Source organism: Saccostrea echinata, unplaced genomic scaffold (assembly GCF_033153115.1).
Source record: "Saccostrea echinata isolate AGI-Se365-2 ecotype Australia unplaced genomic scaffold, CSIRO_AGI_Sech_v1 ptg000073l, whole genome shotgun sequence".
NCBI lineage: Eukaryota > Metazoa > Mollusca > Bivalvia > Ostreida > Ostreidae > Saccostrea > Saccostrea echinata.
Window position 1 is genome coordinate 1,362,501 of NW_026889822.1, and position 15,635 is coordinate 1,378,135.

Here is a 15,635-nt window from a genome sequence, read left to right on the forward strand (position 1 = left end):
GGTGGGGTCATTAAAAAATCTTCTTCTCAAGAACCACTGGGCCAGAAAAGCTTAAACTTATGTGGAAGCATCCTGGGATAGTGTAGATTATAAATTGTTAAAATCATGACCCCCTTGGGTAGGGCGGGGCCACAATAGGTATATTAAAAGGGGGGAAATCTGGTAAAGAACAGCATGGCCAAAGTTACTCAGGTGAGCGATGTGGCCCATGGGCCTCTTGTATTAAATAGATTTACAATACATCTTTGATTCCTGACATTTATATTCTTTAAAGCAATACAGTGTTCATCAGACATAGTTGAAAATTAATTTCAGACAACAGAATTCTATAACAACAAAGCCTTGTCCTATGACATCATCAGTGGTTGTACTTGATAATTAATTTCAGACAACAGAATTCTATAACAACAAAGCCTTGTCCTATGACATCATCAGTGGTTGTAAAGACATTCTTCGTGTGCGACAAGTTATCGTCAAACTAATGCAGAAGTGTGAGGGGATCTCTAAAAAGATGGAGACTGTAGTGTCCTGTCTGACCAAGAAAACAGAATTTGATGAAAGCAGTGATGATGATTCGATACAGATTACAAAACAGCCACAGAATCTGTCACCTGGGTAAGTCACAGATAACAAAACAGCCACAGAATCTGTCACTTGGGTAAGTCACAGATTTTATCACCTCAGTAAGTACTCGTAACTATACAGAATCTCTGCTTTCCTTTCCTCTGAACCTGTTTATTTGATGTAGATGTACTAGGAGTGAAACGGTTCACTGCGGTATCGATTCACCGCGGTATTTTTTCTCGGTTTGATACAGGGTGCAAAATCTCTAATTTTCGGTTCGGTTCATTTTTCGGTCGGGATCGCTATTCAGTCGGGTTTGGCATAAGGTAAAACACGTTACTCAGTATAAATAAGTATAGAAAACATAAATTTTTTATGACTGATAGCTTGTAAAATAATTTTTGACAGTCAAATAATTTTAATCAATTTCTTCTAGTCAATTTGCAAATAAAATTTGTAAAATATGTGACTAGATTTAGAAAAAGAAAGCATAAAACAACGTTGAATATGTTTCCTTCTATCAAAATGTATCGTATCGAAAATAACCGAACCGAGACAAAATTATACAATACGTATCGAACCGTGAAGGAGGTGTATCGTTTCACCCCTAAGATGTACACGTATTAATGCTGTTGTCTGTTTCTGTATAGCTGTCAGCTGAAGCCTTTCCAGATGGTGGGACTGAACTGGCTTCGTATCATGCACTCCCAGCACCTGAATGGCATCCTGGCTGATGAAATGGTAACATGAGTATTAATGCTTATGTGTATTGCCAGCTAACAAAGTTATTTGTTTTTTTAAAATGATATGAGTGGTTCTGTTTACATGTATTGACAGCTCAAAGTTATATGTTTTTAAATAAACTGATTACCTTTCATGCAAATTTACTGTGTGAATGAAAAGAACAACAGATTATATTGTGGAATATATGTACAGTAAATTTCTTTTGAACATACGTTTTTAGCAAAGTTGACCTGTTTAGTGTACGATATATGACTTATTATTTTTATGTACATCATCAGGGACTTGGTAAGACAATACAGACGATTGCTTTTATTGCTCATCTGCTGGAGGAAGGAGAGACTGGGCCCCATGTTGTTATTGTTCCCTCATCAACTATAGGTAATATCTCACATAGGTAATATCTCATACAGGTAATATATCACACAGGCAATATCTCACAATGTAATATCTCATATAGGTAATATCTCACATAGGTAATATCTCATACAGGTAATATCTCACACAGGTAATATCTCACAGGTAATATCTGGTAATATCTCATACAGGTAATATCTCACAGAGGTAATATCTCACATAGGTAATATCACATACAGGTAATATATCACACAGGCAATATCTCAGGCAGGTAATATCTCACATACGTAATATCTCACATAGGTAATATCTCATACAGGTAATATCTCACATAGGTAATATCTCACATAGGTTATATCTCACACAAGAATATCTTATACAGGTAATATCTCAAGTAGGTAATATTTCACACAGGAAATAACTCACACACAGGTAATAACTCACACAGGAAATATTTCAAACAGGTAATTTCTCACTTAATATCTCAACAGGTAATATCTCACATAGGAAATATCTCACACAGGTAATATATCAGGTAATATTTTTTACATACATACCATAGCTTAAATCTTGCATACACACCAAAGGTAAGAACAATAACAATGTCTTATGTACACATATATACACACATGTCCCAAAGTACAGTGGTGCTAGTCTACTTCAGAGGCCATCAGTTTAACTTTGATCCTAGAGTGTATGAACCTGTATATTTTATGTTTCAATTCAACAGAGAATTGGATTACAACAATTCTAATAGTACCTATACATTGTGTTCTACACAACAATTCTTATAGTAGCTATACCTTGTGTTCTACACAACAATTCTTATAGTAGCTATACATTGTGTTCTACAGAGAACTGGATTACAACAATTCTTATAGTACCTATACATTGTGTTCTACAGAGAATTGGATTACACCAATTCTTATAGTAGCTATACATTGTGTTCTACAGAGAATTGGATGAGGGAGTTTGAGACTTGGTGCCCTGAGGTTAACCTCCTTGTGTATTATGGTTCTATGGAGGATCGTCGTCAGAGTCGCATGTCACTTCTTTATGATTCCAACTCTCGGTACAATGTCGTTCTTACAACGTAAGTATACAATTCCAACTCTCAGTACAATGTCGTTCTTACAACGTAAGTATACAATTCCAACTCTCCGTACAATGGCATCTTTACAACGTAAGCATACAGCCTTTTTGTTATTCAAATTCCATTGTGATGTCACAAATCGAAGTTTAAAATGTCAACTTTTATTTGTAAAAGTGAGTAACAGCTAAAGTCTATTTAATGGACTTGCCAAGTTGATTTTATTGTTCATGGCATATTTGGATAATTAAAATCACTTTATTGAAGAGTCCTTTGTGGGACTAATTTTATGTAAACAATGTTATCACTGACTTTATAATTTTAGTCCTATATATTCAAGAGACATTTTACTTTAATTTTTATACTACATTCCAGCACATCTTTGTTGTTTTCCAGATACAACATGGCCACTGGAAGTGTAGAAGACCGGGCATTGTTTAAAAAAGTGAATTTCCATTACGCAATCTTTGATGAGGGTCACATGTTAAAAAACATGTCCTCTTTACGCTACCAGAACTTAATGAAAATAGCAGTAAGTTTCAAGTACAAGATTTTTTTCTGGACACTCTGACTGTATACTGTAAACCAACTATTATTCCTGTCATCTTTTATTCACAATTTATCCGTTTAAAATTAATTTTCACAACTGAGGAAACATTCTCTACAAATACAAAGCAAAATAAATGGTTCGCAGCGATTAATATTCGCAAGTAAAAGTAGGTTGCGAAACTCGCAGACATTTCTCGCATGCAAATAAAAGTTGGTTTACGGTAACTAGAGCTGAATGTAAACATACACTTGCATACAAATGTAAAACCTATTAGAATTCAGTGTCTACATAAACAAAGGCAGAATATTATGGAACACTCATAGCCTTATTTAAGCCTATAGATTATGTCTAAATTTAAAGTTCCTCTGTAAATACACATATACAAACCTTAAAAATGAAACAAATTGGTATACATGTATTAATGATAATTACAATAAATAGAAATTCTTTTCATCACAATGATTTTTTTCCAGGCAGAACGCCGTTTGTTACTGACGGGGACGCCCCTACAGAATAACCTGTTGGAACTGATGTCTCTGTTGTGTTTTGTAATGCCAGAAATCTTCAGTGGAAAAACTGACCAATTAAAACAGATGTTCTCCATGATCAATGTAAGAAATAAGTGCATTGTCTTCATCTTGGGTTCTGGCACCAAGACCATAAACTGAGAACAGACTTAAGGTATTCCATCCCTAATAGCCTCAGATTCAATGAATTTGAAAACATAAGAGATGTGTGCAGGTGGAATACTTAGTTTATTTAGACATAATTCCCATTTATTACCATAAGCATGTAAGAATAGAGCGTGTCCTAATTTATGACCTTGACCTTTGTTGAAGAGTTATCTCCCTCTTTTTTTAAGTAATAAAAATCGATTTAAAAAATTTATACGGTAGAAAAACTATTTTCAATTGTCACTCTATTTCTAATGATTTAATCCGCATCTTTCCACCACTGTATTTATTGATATTATTATTATTTGAATTTTTATTTTAGAAAAAATTCACTTGTCATGTCTCGATAGACTTCAATGCAATTTCTGTTCATTAATTACTGTTTAGTTAATTACATTTTTGAAACTTTCTCTTGGTAAATCCTTTTCTACTGTAAAATGCTTTGAATCAATATCAGAGTACTATATATGTGATGGATATTAAGGATAGAGAATTAGGTTCTATTAGGGATGGAAAACCTTAAGTCAAAATTTCAAACCAATATAACTTTTGAAATAATTTTGATAATGAAACGAAATTTTCATCACATATTTGAATTTAAATGTTATATAAAATTGCAAATTTTTAAACATTAAATAAAACTCAAGATATTAAAAATCAAATTTTTGACTTAAGTCTATTCTCAGTTTATGGTCTTGAGGCCAGGCCTCAGAATTGATTCCTTATTTTAAGGTGATTTCTCAATATTTTATCATTATTAATAAAGATATGTGTGGTTTCTTTATACAGAGAGGAGTTGATGATAAAGCCAAAAGTAAATATGAAAGGGAGAGAATTCAGCATGCCAAGAGAATCATGAGACCATTCGTTTTACGGAGGCTTAAGTCTGAGGTTAATCTCTTGTTATATTGAAAACCCCTTAGTTAGAAGAGCTTATTTCATGAAAAGTAATGATTTGCTTCACTGTAATAGATTGAAGAAAGAAGAACATGTACATGTATTTTAAGCATTCATGTTTGCTGACATTATTTTAATCCATGCTACTTCAAACTTCTTTACAGCAAAATACATTTACAGAAAACATGCATAAAACAAATACATAATTATCAGAAAGTCACATTTTTTCACCAAACTAATGAATATATGAATAGGATATTGTAAATGTAGAATATAGCAAAGCAATTTTAGAAATTCTGGATTACTGTGGCAATTCCCTATATGTTTTACTTTACTGAAATGTACATGTATGAGTAAGATATTTATTAATTGAAAGCAAATTAAGGCAGAAGCAAAATTCTCCTTTGTAGCATAAATTGTCCTTTGAAAGGGAGCTTTGATATTGATAACCTAGAATTGACCTGTTTCTGTAGGTCCAGCGACAGCTACCCCAGAAGAAGGACCGGGTCCTGTATTGTGAACTAATTCCCCAGCAGAGGGCGCTGTACCAACAGCTGATCACAAAATTCAAACAGGTCATAAAGGACGACCAGGTCAAGGAATCGCGGGATGGAGCCTCCATGTTGATGCAGCTGAGGAAAGCATCCAATCACCCGCTTTTGTTACGGAACCATTACACTGAAGATAAACTGATGAAGATGGCCAAGCAACTCACAAAGGTAAGGGTTCTTACTGCTTATTGTAACCCAAAAAACTTTTTATAACAGCACATCAAGGTAAATTATTTAAAACTACAGCCAATGATAATGACTTGTACTATTTATAGAAGAACTCGCCCAAGTTTATAAGGATAATTCTCTTGCCCACATGGATGAGAATCGATTTCCAATCGTAGAACCGCTCACAAAGATGAGATTTATAAATATTTAAAAAAAAAACTGCATGTCAATGTAAAGATTTTTTTGTGAGGTACATATGTATTGGTTATAGATGTGGTCATCAATGTGAGGTACATTGTCTCTGACATGTAGATAAGAATGTCAGTATTTTGTTACAGGAACCTTCCCACAGAGAGAGAGGGGCACTGGCTGAGCTGATTCATGAGGACATGATGGTCTTAAATGACTATGACATCATGAAGCTGTGTGACCAGTACAAGGTAGGAAGTGAGGGGAACTAACAAAATCAGACAAGGGAGGGAACCAGTAATAGTCTGACAAGGGAAGGAACCAGCAATAGTCTGACAAGGGAGGGAACCAGTAATAGTCTGACAAGGGAGGGAACCAGTAATAGTCAGGCAATGGAGGGAACCAGTAATAGCCTGACAATGGAGGGAACCAGTAATAGTCAGACAATGGAGGGAACCAGCAAATGTCAATTTAGAGAAAAAGGGAATAGGAAAAAATACATACGAAGATTAAGGTGCATGTACATGTAGTACTGTAAACACACTTTTTTCATGGGGCCATAATTCTGCGGTATCACAATTTCTGTTCAGTTCATGGGTAGAAAATTTTTTGCTGATTTGTATGTCTTCTGTGCACTATTAGTATGCTGTAACAAATTTCCTGGTATATTTGTGACTGCATACATAGTAATTTCAAGAGGAAAAATATATAGGTCTTCAGTATTTGAAGAAAAGTAGCATTTAGAGATTAAGCCATGTATGAATTCTTTCACTATTTTTATGCTATTTTCAGAAATATATAGGAAGTTACAAACTAGATTCTCAAGTCATAATGGAGTCAGGGAAATTCAGGGAACTGGAGAAACTTCTGGAAACTTATGAATCTCAGGTAACATAAAGGTGTTCACAGGTAAAAGACAGGTGTTCTCAGGTAACATAAAGGTGTTCACAGGTAACATACAGGTGTTCTCATGTAACATAAAGGTGTTCTTAGGTAATGTACAGATGTTTTCAGGTAACATACAGCAGGGGCTTCGACAAAGATTCGGCAGGGGCGGCATTCGCCGCCCCAATGATTTTGCAAAAAAAAAAGAAAGTTTACAGATTTATTCTGTTTTAGGGAGACAGAGTTTTACTCTTCAGTCAGTTTACAATGATGATGGATATAATGGAGGATTTTTTAAAGACCAAGAATTACTCCTACCTACGTCTGGACGGCTCTACACCTGTACCAGAAAGGTCAGTTTTATAACTCGTCTACACTGGTACCAGAAAGATCAGTTTTACAGCTCATCTTCACAGGTACCAGAAAGGTCAGTTTTATACCTTGTCTCCACTGGTACCAAAAAGGTCAGTTTTATAGCTCATATAGCTTTCCTACACCAGTACCAGAAAGGTCACATTTGTAGCTTGTTAACACTGGTACCAAAAATGTCAGTTTTGTAGTTCGCCTTCACTGGTACCAAAGAGATCAGTTTTATATCTCGTCTATACTGGTACCAGAAAGGTTCGTTTTATAGCTTCATCTTCAGTTTGTCAGGACAGGAGATAGATCTATGGTGCTCTGTAGAGGGGAAAAGGGGGAGTCAAAAGAAATTTTTTAAAATTGTAAATATGTATCAATGTATCATTTTTCTTTTAGACAAGAATTGATAGACAAGTTCACCAAAGATGAGAGTATATTCATCTTTATGTTGTCTACACGAGCCGGTGGTTTGGGGATCAATCTAACAGCAGCTAACGTGGTCATCATCCATGACATCGACTTCAACCCGTACAATGATAAACAAGCCGAAGATCGGTGTCACAGGGTGGGACAGACCAGGTCAGTTCTATGCAGACAGGCAGACTAATGTAGTCATTATAAACAGTCCGTACAATGATAAACAAGTCGAAGATCAATGTCAGCGGGTCGGGCAGACCAGGTCAGTTATATACAGAGAGACAGACAGACTAATGTAGACATTGTAAACAATCCGTACAATGATAAACAAGTCGAAGATCAATGTCACAGGGTAGGGCAGACCAGGTCAGTTATATACAGAGAGACAGACAGACTAATGTAGACATTGTAAACAATCCGTACAATGATAAACAAGTCGAAGATCAATGTCACAGGGTAGGGCAGACCAGGTCAGTTATATACAGAGAGACAGACAGACTAATGTAGACATTGTAAACAATCCGTACAATGATAAACAAGCTGAAGATCAATGTCACAGGGTAGGGCAGACCAGGTCCGTTATATACAGACTCTCTGGGTGGGGCAGACCAGGTCAGTTATATACAGGGAGACAGACTAATGTAGTCATTGTTAACAACCCGTACAATGATAAATAAGCCGCAGATTGGTGTCACAGGGTAGGGCAGACCAGATCAGTTATATACAGACTCACTGGATGGGGCAGACCAGGTCAGTTATATACAGACTCACTGGTTGGGGCAGAGAGACAGACTAATGTAGTCATTGTTAACAACTCGTACGATGATAAACAAGCTGAAGATTGATGTCACAGGGTATAGGGCAGACCAGGTCAGTTATATACAGACTCACTGGGTGGGGTAGACCAGGTCAGTTGTATACAGACTCACTGGGTGGGGCAGACCAGGTCAGTTATATACAGACTCACTGGGTGGGGCAGACCAGGTCAGTTATATACAGACTCACTGGGTGGGGTAGATCAGGTCAGTTATATACAGAGGGAAGACAGACTAATGTAGACATAATAAACAAGCATATAATGATAAATAGGCCGAAGGTAGATGTCACAGGGTCGGGCAGACCAGGTCAGTTACAGACAGACAGACTGATATTTACATCCAGTTCGTTATCTTTACATCAAATTAAAGGGTGAAGGGAAAGGACCTGAGAAATATTTTTGCAAAGTTTTCCTTAATATTTTGTTAGGAAATTATTATGAAAAAAAGTACATAAGATTGTAGATACACTGGTAGTGAGACCAGAGAGATAGTTTTAAAGCTAAAGTGATAATATGGTGTACTGATATGAAATCCTTAATGCCAAACTCTACCTCAGTCATACTCTCCTTAGATACATACAGTCAAACCTCGTTATCGCAAACTCGATGGGACCGAGAAAAAAACAATTTGAGATATCGGAGGGTTTGACATATTGAGGGTAATTTACTTAAGAAATACGTGGTTAGGACTTCTCATTCACTTCAACATATCCATGGTATTCAAGATATCTGTGTTTGAGATACCGAAGTTCAACTGTATTTGTATTTTAACTATGGACCTACAGTTTTTATATCTGGAATGCATATGCTTTTGGAATAGACTTATCATCTGTCTGAAGTTTTCTTCGTTAGAGAAGAGTCAGAAATTCCAATTTATTTTTCTTAATTTTGATTTATTGTGACAGGGAGGTGTCAGTAATCCTTTTTTATTGTGACAGGGAGGTGTCAATAATTCTTTTTTATTGTGACAGGGAGGTGTCAATAATCCTTTTTTATTGTGACAGGGAGGTGTCAATAATTCTTTTTTATTGTGACAGGGAGGTGTCAGTAATTCTTTTTAGGTCACCTGAGTCACTCAGGTGACCTATTGCTATCCGTTTTTGTCCGTCGGCGTGCGTCGTGCGACGTGCGTCGTGCGATGTGCGTTAACATTTGAACATTTTTAGCTTCTTCTCTGAAACCGCTCTACCAATTTCAACTAAATTTGGCATATAGCATCTATGGGTGAAGGGGAACAAAAATTGTGAATTTCATGGTCCCTGCCCCCCTGGGGCCTGAGGGGTGGGGCTAAAACCACCAAAATTAATGCAATCTTTAAAAATCTTCTTCTTTACTCCTGGACATCAAGCAGTCAAACTGTTGGCATCATTGTAATAAGCATTGAGTCCTTTACCAAAATTGTGAAATTCATGGCCCCAGGGTCAGGGGTTCTGGTGCTAGGGCCGGGCTATATAGATCACATAGTGAAAGTGCATTATTTCTTTGAAAATCTTCTTCTCTGCTCCTGGGTATTAAATAAACTAACTAAGTATATAGTTATGATGAGTAAGAGTGCCTCTTCCAAAATTGTGAAATTCATGGCCCCAGGGGCAGGGGTTCTGGTGTTAGGGTTGGGCTCTATTGATTATATAGTGAAAATGCATTAGTTCTTTGGAAATCTTCTTCTCTGCTCCTGGGTATTAAATAAACTAACTAAGTATATAGTAATGATGAGTAAGAGTACCTCTTCCAAAATTGTGAAATTCATGGCCCCAGGGGCAGGGGTTCTGGTGTTAGGGCGGGGCTCTATTGATTATATAGTGAAAATTCATTAATTCATTGAAAATCTTCTTCTCTGCTCCTGGGTATTAAATAAACTAACTAAGTATATAGTTATAATGAGTAAGAGTGCCTCTTCCAAAATTGTGAAATTCATGGCCCCTGGGGCAGGGGTTCTGGTGTTAGGGCGGGGCTCTATTGATTATATAGTGAAAATGCATTAATTCATTGAAAATCTTCTTCTCTGCTCTTGGATATTAAATAAACTAACTAAGTACATAGCTAGGATGAGGAAGAGTGCCTCTTCCAAAATTGTGAATTTCATGGCCCCTGGGTCAGGGGTTCTGGTGTTAGGGCGGGACTCTATTGATTATATAGTGAAAATGCATTAATCCTTTGAAAATCTTCTTCTCTGCTCCTGGGTATTAAATTCAGTAACTAAGTACATAGTTATGATGAGCAAGAGTGCATCTTTCAAAATTTTGAATTTCATGGCCCCTGGGTCAGGGGTTCTGGTGTTAGGGTTGGGCTCTATTGATTATATAGTGAAAATGCATTAATTCTTTGAAAATCTTCTTCTCTACTCCTGGGTATTATTGAAACACATTAAATACATAGTTATGATAATCAAGGATGCCTCTTTCAAAATTGTGAAATTCGTGGCCCCTGGATCAGGGGTTGTGGTGTTAGGGTGGGGCTCTATTGATTATAAAGTGAAAATGTTTTAATTCTTTAAAAATCTTTTTCTCTGCACCTGGGTATTATTTAAACAAACTAAGTACATTGTTATGATAAGCAAGGATGCCTCTTCCAAAATTGTGAAATTCATGGCCCCGGGGACAGGAGTTCTGGTGCTAGGGCGGGGCTATATAGATCCTATAGTGAAAGTGAATTATTTCTTTGAAAATCTTCTTCTCTGCCCCTGGGTATTGCTTAATCAGACTAAAGTACATTGTTATGATACACAAGGATGCCTCTTCCAAAATTGTGAATTTTATGACCCCAGGTTTAAGGGTTCTGGTGGAAGGGGGGAGGGGGGGGGGCTTCTATTGATTATAAAGTGAAAAATCAAAATTTCTTTGAAAATATTCTTTCTTCTTCTGGTTAAAAAAGCAAAGAAGCTAAGTGTATAGTTATGATGAGCAAGTGTGCTTCTTCCAGAGTAGTGAATTTCATGACCTCTGGGTCAGATGTGCTGGTGTGAGGATGGGGCTCTTGATAATTTAGTGAAAATGCATTAATTCTATTAAATAATCCTGTTTGCTCCTTAGTGTTAAGCAGATAAACAAAGTGATGATGAGCAAACATATGGTCCAAGGGTCAGAAGCTCTGGTGTTTTGGGGGTGGGGGGTTGGGGGGGGGGCTCTATTGATAATATAGTGAATCTGTAGTAAAAATGCATTATTTATTTAAAAATCTTCTCCGCACCTGGGCATATCTGAGGCAAACAGAGTAAAAGTTTTTATAAGGAAGGGAATTTTTACCAGATTTTTGAACATCTGGACCATTTGGTCAAGTGTTCTGGTCCTGGCCAGGGCTCTATTAGTTAAATTCTACTGAGAGGAGTTATTCCCCTTTGCCATTTACTTTTGATAATTTATCACTGTAAATAATGTACTTGAAAGGTAAATAGAACAAGAGAATTATGCAAAAACTTTTATTGTATAATACAAAAAGTACTTCCATAGTTTTAATGATCAGATAGACTTGTAAGTAGTAGATAAATAAAAATGAGACAAAAATAACTTGTCTTGTTAAATATTCATCAAAGACCAAGAGATGCCAATGTAAGAGATTTCAACAAAGGATTAAAATAGTACAGAAGCATTGATAATTTGTTAACATACTGTATGGTGATAGTGATAAATAGGGAACAGATTAGAACCTAATTTATGAACTGTTAATGAATATTAAGACCAATTATTTTGTTGATCATGATCACCCTATTTTTCTTGCTTTTGGGCAACAAAGCTTCACCTTTCAGTTCATTTTATACTCTATGCATCCTTGAAATTGTTGTATCATACTCAGGTGACCGTTAAGGCCCTTGGGCCTCTTGTTTCAGGGAGGTATCAATAATTCTTTTTTATTGTGACAGGGAGGTATCAATAATTCTTTTTTATTGTGACAGGGAGGTGTCAATAATTCTTTTTTATTGTGACAGGGAGGTGTCAGTAATTCTTTTTTATTGTGACAGGGAGGTGTCAATAATTCTTTTTTATTGTGACAGGGAGGTGTCAATAATTCGTCTGATCAGTAAAGACACAGTAGAGGAGGGTATGTTGAGATGTGCTCGAGACAAACTCAAACTGGAGAAAGACATAACAACTGATGAAAGTAAGATATACATAATAATCACAACTTACTCCTCCTTTTATTTACTTGTACTGATGTGTTGTTCAGGGAGAATGTAAAGATGAAATGCTCTTTGTAAAAAAAAATTCTCTTGGATTGTGGTTGAACATTATTAATAGTAAGTTATGATTAGCTTAAAACTTTTGTAATTGTAAAATTAAAAGTAAAATTGTGAAATACAATGCATTGAGAATGGTTATAAGATTAAGATTCTCTTACAGGTACAGATAAAGAAAATCCGTCAGATGTGGCATCTCTCCTCAAAGGGGCTCTGGCCGACAGTTCTTGACCCCAGTTGAACTCTTAGTCTGCCAATCACAACTCATATTATAAAGTTCACGACCTCAGAACAAACTCTCATCAAAAAATCAAATGTCAAAAAAAAAAAACAAAACATTTTACATATCTTTGAACCATAAAATGTGAAGGCTGGTTGAGGAGTTATATTTGTGTATGATGGAACTATAATTGGATGATGTTATAAAGTTTGATTCCTCGAAATGAAAACAATGCATGTCTGTGTATTCTAATGTAATGAATTTAAAGCCATGAGAGCACAGGCAACGAATCATTGGAATATAATCCGGCAGAAGCATCATATTTCTCTTAGAAGATTGTAAAGGTCCACTTTGAAGATTGTAAAGGTCCAATTTTGTGCTTTAGTCACAGAAGAAAGAAGAGTGCAAGGAATCCTGGGATAATTTTGAGACAGCAAGGAATGCTGGGAAAACTATTCTGTGTCAAAACTGTTTATATGATGGTGTATGTACAGTGTTGTGTATGTAAAACTGTGGAGGTGTAAAGTGAGTTGTTGTCACATTGGACTTGTATGAATCGAAATGTGTGTACATAACTTCAGATCTTTCAGAACAAATCAGGACTTCCCCCTACAGGGGATATACATGTAGCTATACCCAGTACTGTATACAATGATGGTATACCATTTTAGAAATGTCAAAAGCAGAGGAGTGCAAAGCCTTCATCAAGAAACTCTGTTTTAATTGAGGTACAGAACAAAATAAAAGTGCTATTTGATACTTTCTGTCAACATTAGGCCATTCCAAGTTTCTCTATGTAAAGTATCTTGATTTTGGACACTTCATACCAGGAAAAGACGTATTTCTTATAGTCCATGTAGTCAGTAGATTTTTTTTTTATTTCAATAACCTTCTGAATAGTAATTATACCCCCACTCCAGAGGAGAGGGGGTATGCTGTTTTACCCTTGTGTGTCCTTCTCTTTGTGTGTCTGTCCGTAACAAATTTTCGTCGCAGTTTTCTCAGCAACTACTCATCACAGATGATTGAAATTTTAGCACACTGTTTGTTTAGGCATGCCATATGGTGGGATTCATTTTTGTGCGAATCCGATGTCAACTTCCTGTTTATCCTTGCATCTGTCCACACCATACATAACAAATTTTGGTCACAGTTTTCTCAGCATCTACTTATTGCAGATGCTTGAGAGTTTAGCACACTCTTTGTTTAGGCATGTCATATGGCGGAATTTATTTTTGTACGAATCTGATGTCAACTTCCTGTTTATCCCTGTTTCTGTCCATAAATGAACTTGTGTATTTACATCAGAGCAGGGGTATTATTAGTGAGCATTGGCTCACAGACTTCTTGTTTCTTTTGTATTAAAATGAATAAAATGAATAATTTGCTACTGATATCTGTCTCATAAAATTAGAATATGACGAAGCCAAATTAATTATTAATATGATTGATAACTACATGTAAATGTTAATTACAAAATATTTTGTATAAATGATTACGTAATATATAAACACATATTACTTGTGGTCTGAAACTGCCAACTACTTGATTAAATTTATACTTCTTAAAGAAGTAGGTACATTTTTGGCTATATTGTACCCTAAATATTTAATGTTTTCAAAAAGTTTTGAAATTGACTTAAATATGAGTTGAGTGAACGAATGTGTTAAAAAATGCATGAAAGAATATGAGTGGCATGAAGGAGGACCATTCTGAAAATTGATGTCAATAATTTGGTACATTTCTAAATTTTAAACAGAAAAATCCTTAAATTGACTAATTTCAGGGAGTATTTTCCTCAATAAAATAAAGACTATAGCCATCACTTAAATCAATTTTTTTGATTAGCATTTAGGAGGTCATATAAGAAAAATTGAGTTATAATTTCCTTTGTCACTTTCATAATTTAGAAAATACAGGGCCAGATTTGTATTGAAACTGCACCTTGTTCTTTAATTAAGTTCTGACCCCCATGAAATCAAATCCTTGAATGTGACTTCATAGTTTGTGTTTTGTCAGTTGGTAGGTAGGTTGCATACTTATCAAAGACAAAAAAAACTTGGAATGGCCTTATCTAAGTTATAATATTGTAAACATTCCGTAAAATCTGTTAATTTCTATCAAACAGCTGTTATTCAGGATACGTCACTTTGAAATCCATCCCTGACTTTAAAATTTTGGTAAGTAGAGGAAGAACTATTTCTTGCACACAACAGTCGGTTAACAGTATGTATTGTAGATCAGTGATTAACATGAACGATGAATCGTATCAATATGTGAACAACTGTTAAAAGTATAGATTCTTTCAACATGTAAAAAATAAAAGTCTGTAGTAAAAATTTTGGATGGAGATTACAGAATGTGTTCTCTTTGTCAGTTTATCAGCAAAAATATCTCAGTGTATCAGCAAGATATCTCCATTATTATACCCCCAGCAAACGAAGTTTAGGGGGGTATATTGGAATCAGCATGTCCGTCTGTCTGTAGACGAGATTTTGTCTGGACCATTTCTTGGAAACTGTTTTGTCTGAAAATTTGTACACTTATTATTCACCATATGAAGGTGTGCACCTGATATTTTCATCATGATTGGATAATTTTTTTGCATTTTACAGGTGTTTTTTTCATTTTTATTATGTGGTGTTGTCCAGATCTGTTCCCAGAGACTATTGCATAGATTTGTATGAAAATTTGTACAGTTATTATTTACCATATGAAGATGCGCACCTGGTATTTTCAACATTATTTGATAATTTTTCTGCATTTTACAGGTGCTTTTTTTTTTTTTCCCCCATTTTTATTGACTTAGTCATTTTGGGTTCATGTCTAAGGTTTGAGACATAGAATCTAGAACATCTTTACAAAAATTGTGAACTACAGCTTAAAACTACTCATTAGAACTAAAAAAAAATCACAAAGTATTAAAAACAGTTTTAACATTACACAGCAGATAGTGTAAATCCATTTGTTCCTTGGGAGTAATG

General features: G+C 35.5%; 1 protein-coding gene across 1 annotated transcript in view; it reads left to right on the forward strand.

Moving 5' to 3' along the window:
- The window catches only part of LOC133176289 (SWI/SNF-related matrix-associated actin-dependent regulator of chromatin subfamily A containing DEAD/H box 1B-like), a 25,844-nt gene extending 10,852 nt beyond the window's left edge, over positions 1–14,992 (forward strand). The window contains exons 9-22 of the mRNA XM_061311423.1: positions 389–615; positions 1,215–1,305; positions 1,587–1,686; positions 2,617–2,755; positions 3,149–3,284; positions 3,776–3,913; positions 4,766–4,867; positions 5,347–5,592; positions 5,931–6,032; positions 6,574–6,669; positions 6,901–7,019; positions 7,423–7,605; positions 12,249–12,355; positions 12,595–14,992. Of these exons, the coding sequence (XP_061167407.1) occupies positions 389–615; positions 1,215–1,305; positions 1,587–1,686; positions 2,617–2,755; positions 3,149–3,284; positions 3,776–3,913; positions 4,766–4,867; positions 5,347–5,592; positions 5,931–6,032; positions 6,574–6,669; positions 6,901–7,019; positions 7,423–7,605; positions 12,249–12,355; positions 12,595–12,662 (1,854 nt within the window). The 3' untranslated portion in view covers positions 12,663–14,992. The remainder of the gene's footprint in view (positions 1–388; positions 616–1,214; positions 1,306–1,586; positions 1,687–2,616; positions 2,756–3,148; positions 3,285–3,775; positions 3,914–4,765; positions 4,868–5,346; positions 5,593–5,930; positions 6,033–6,573; positions 6,670–6,900; positions 7,020–7,422; positions 7,606–12,248; positions 12,356–12,594) is intronic.
- The last annotated feature ends 643 nt before the right edge of the window (positions 14,993–15,635 follow it).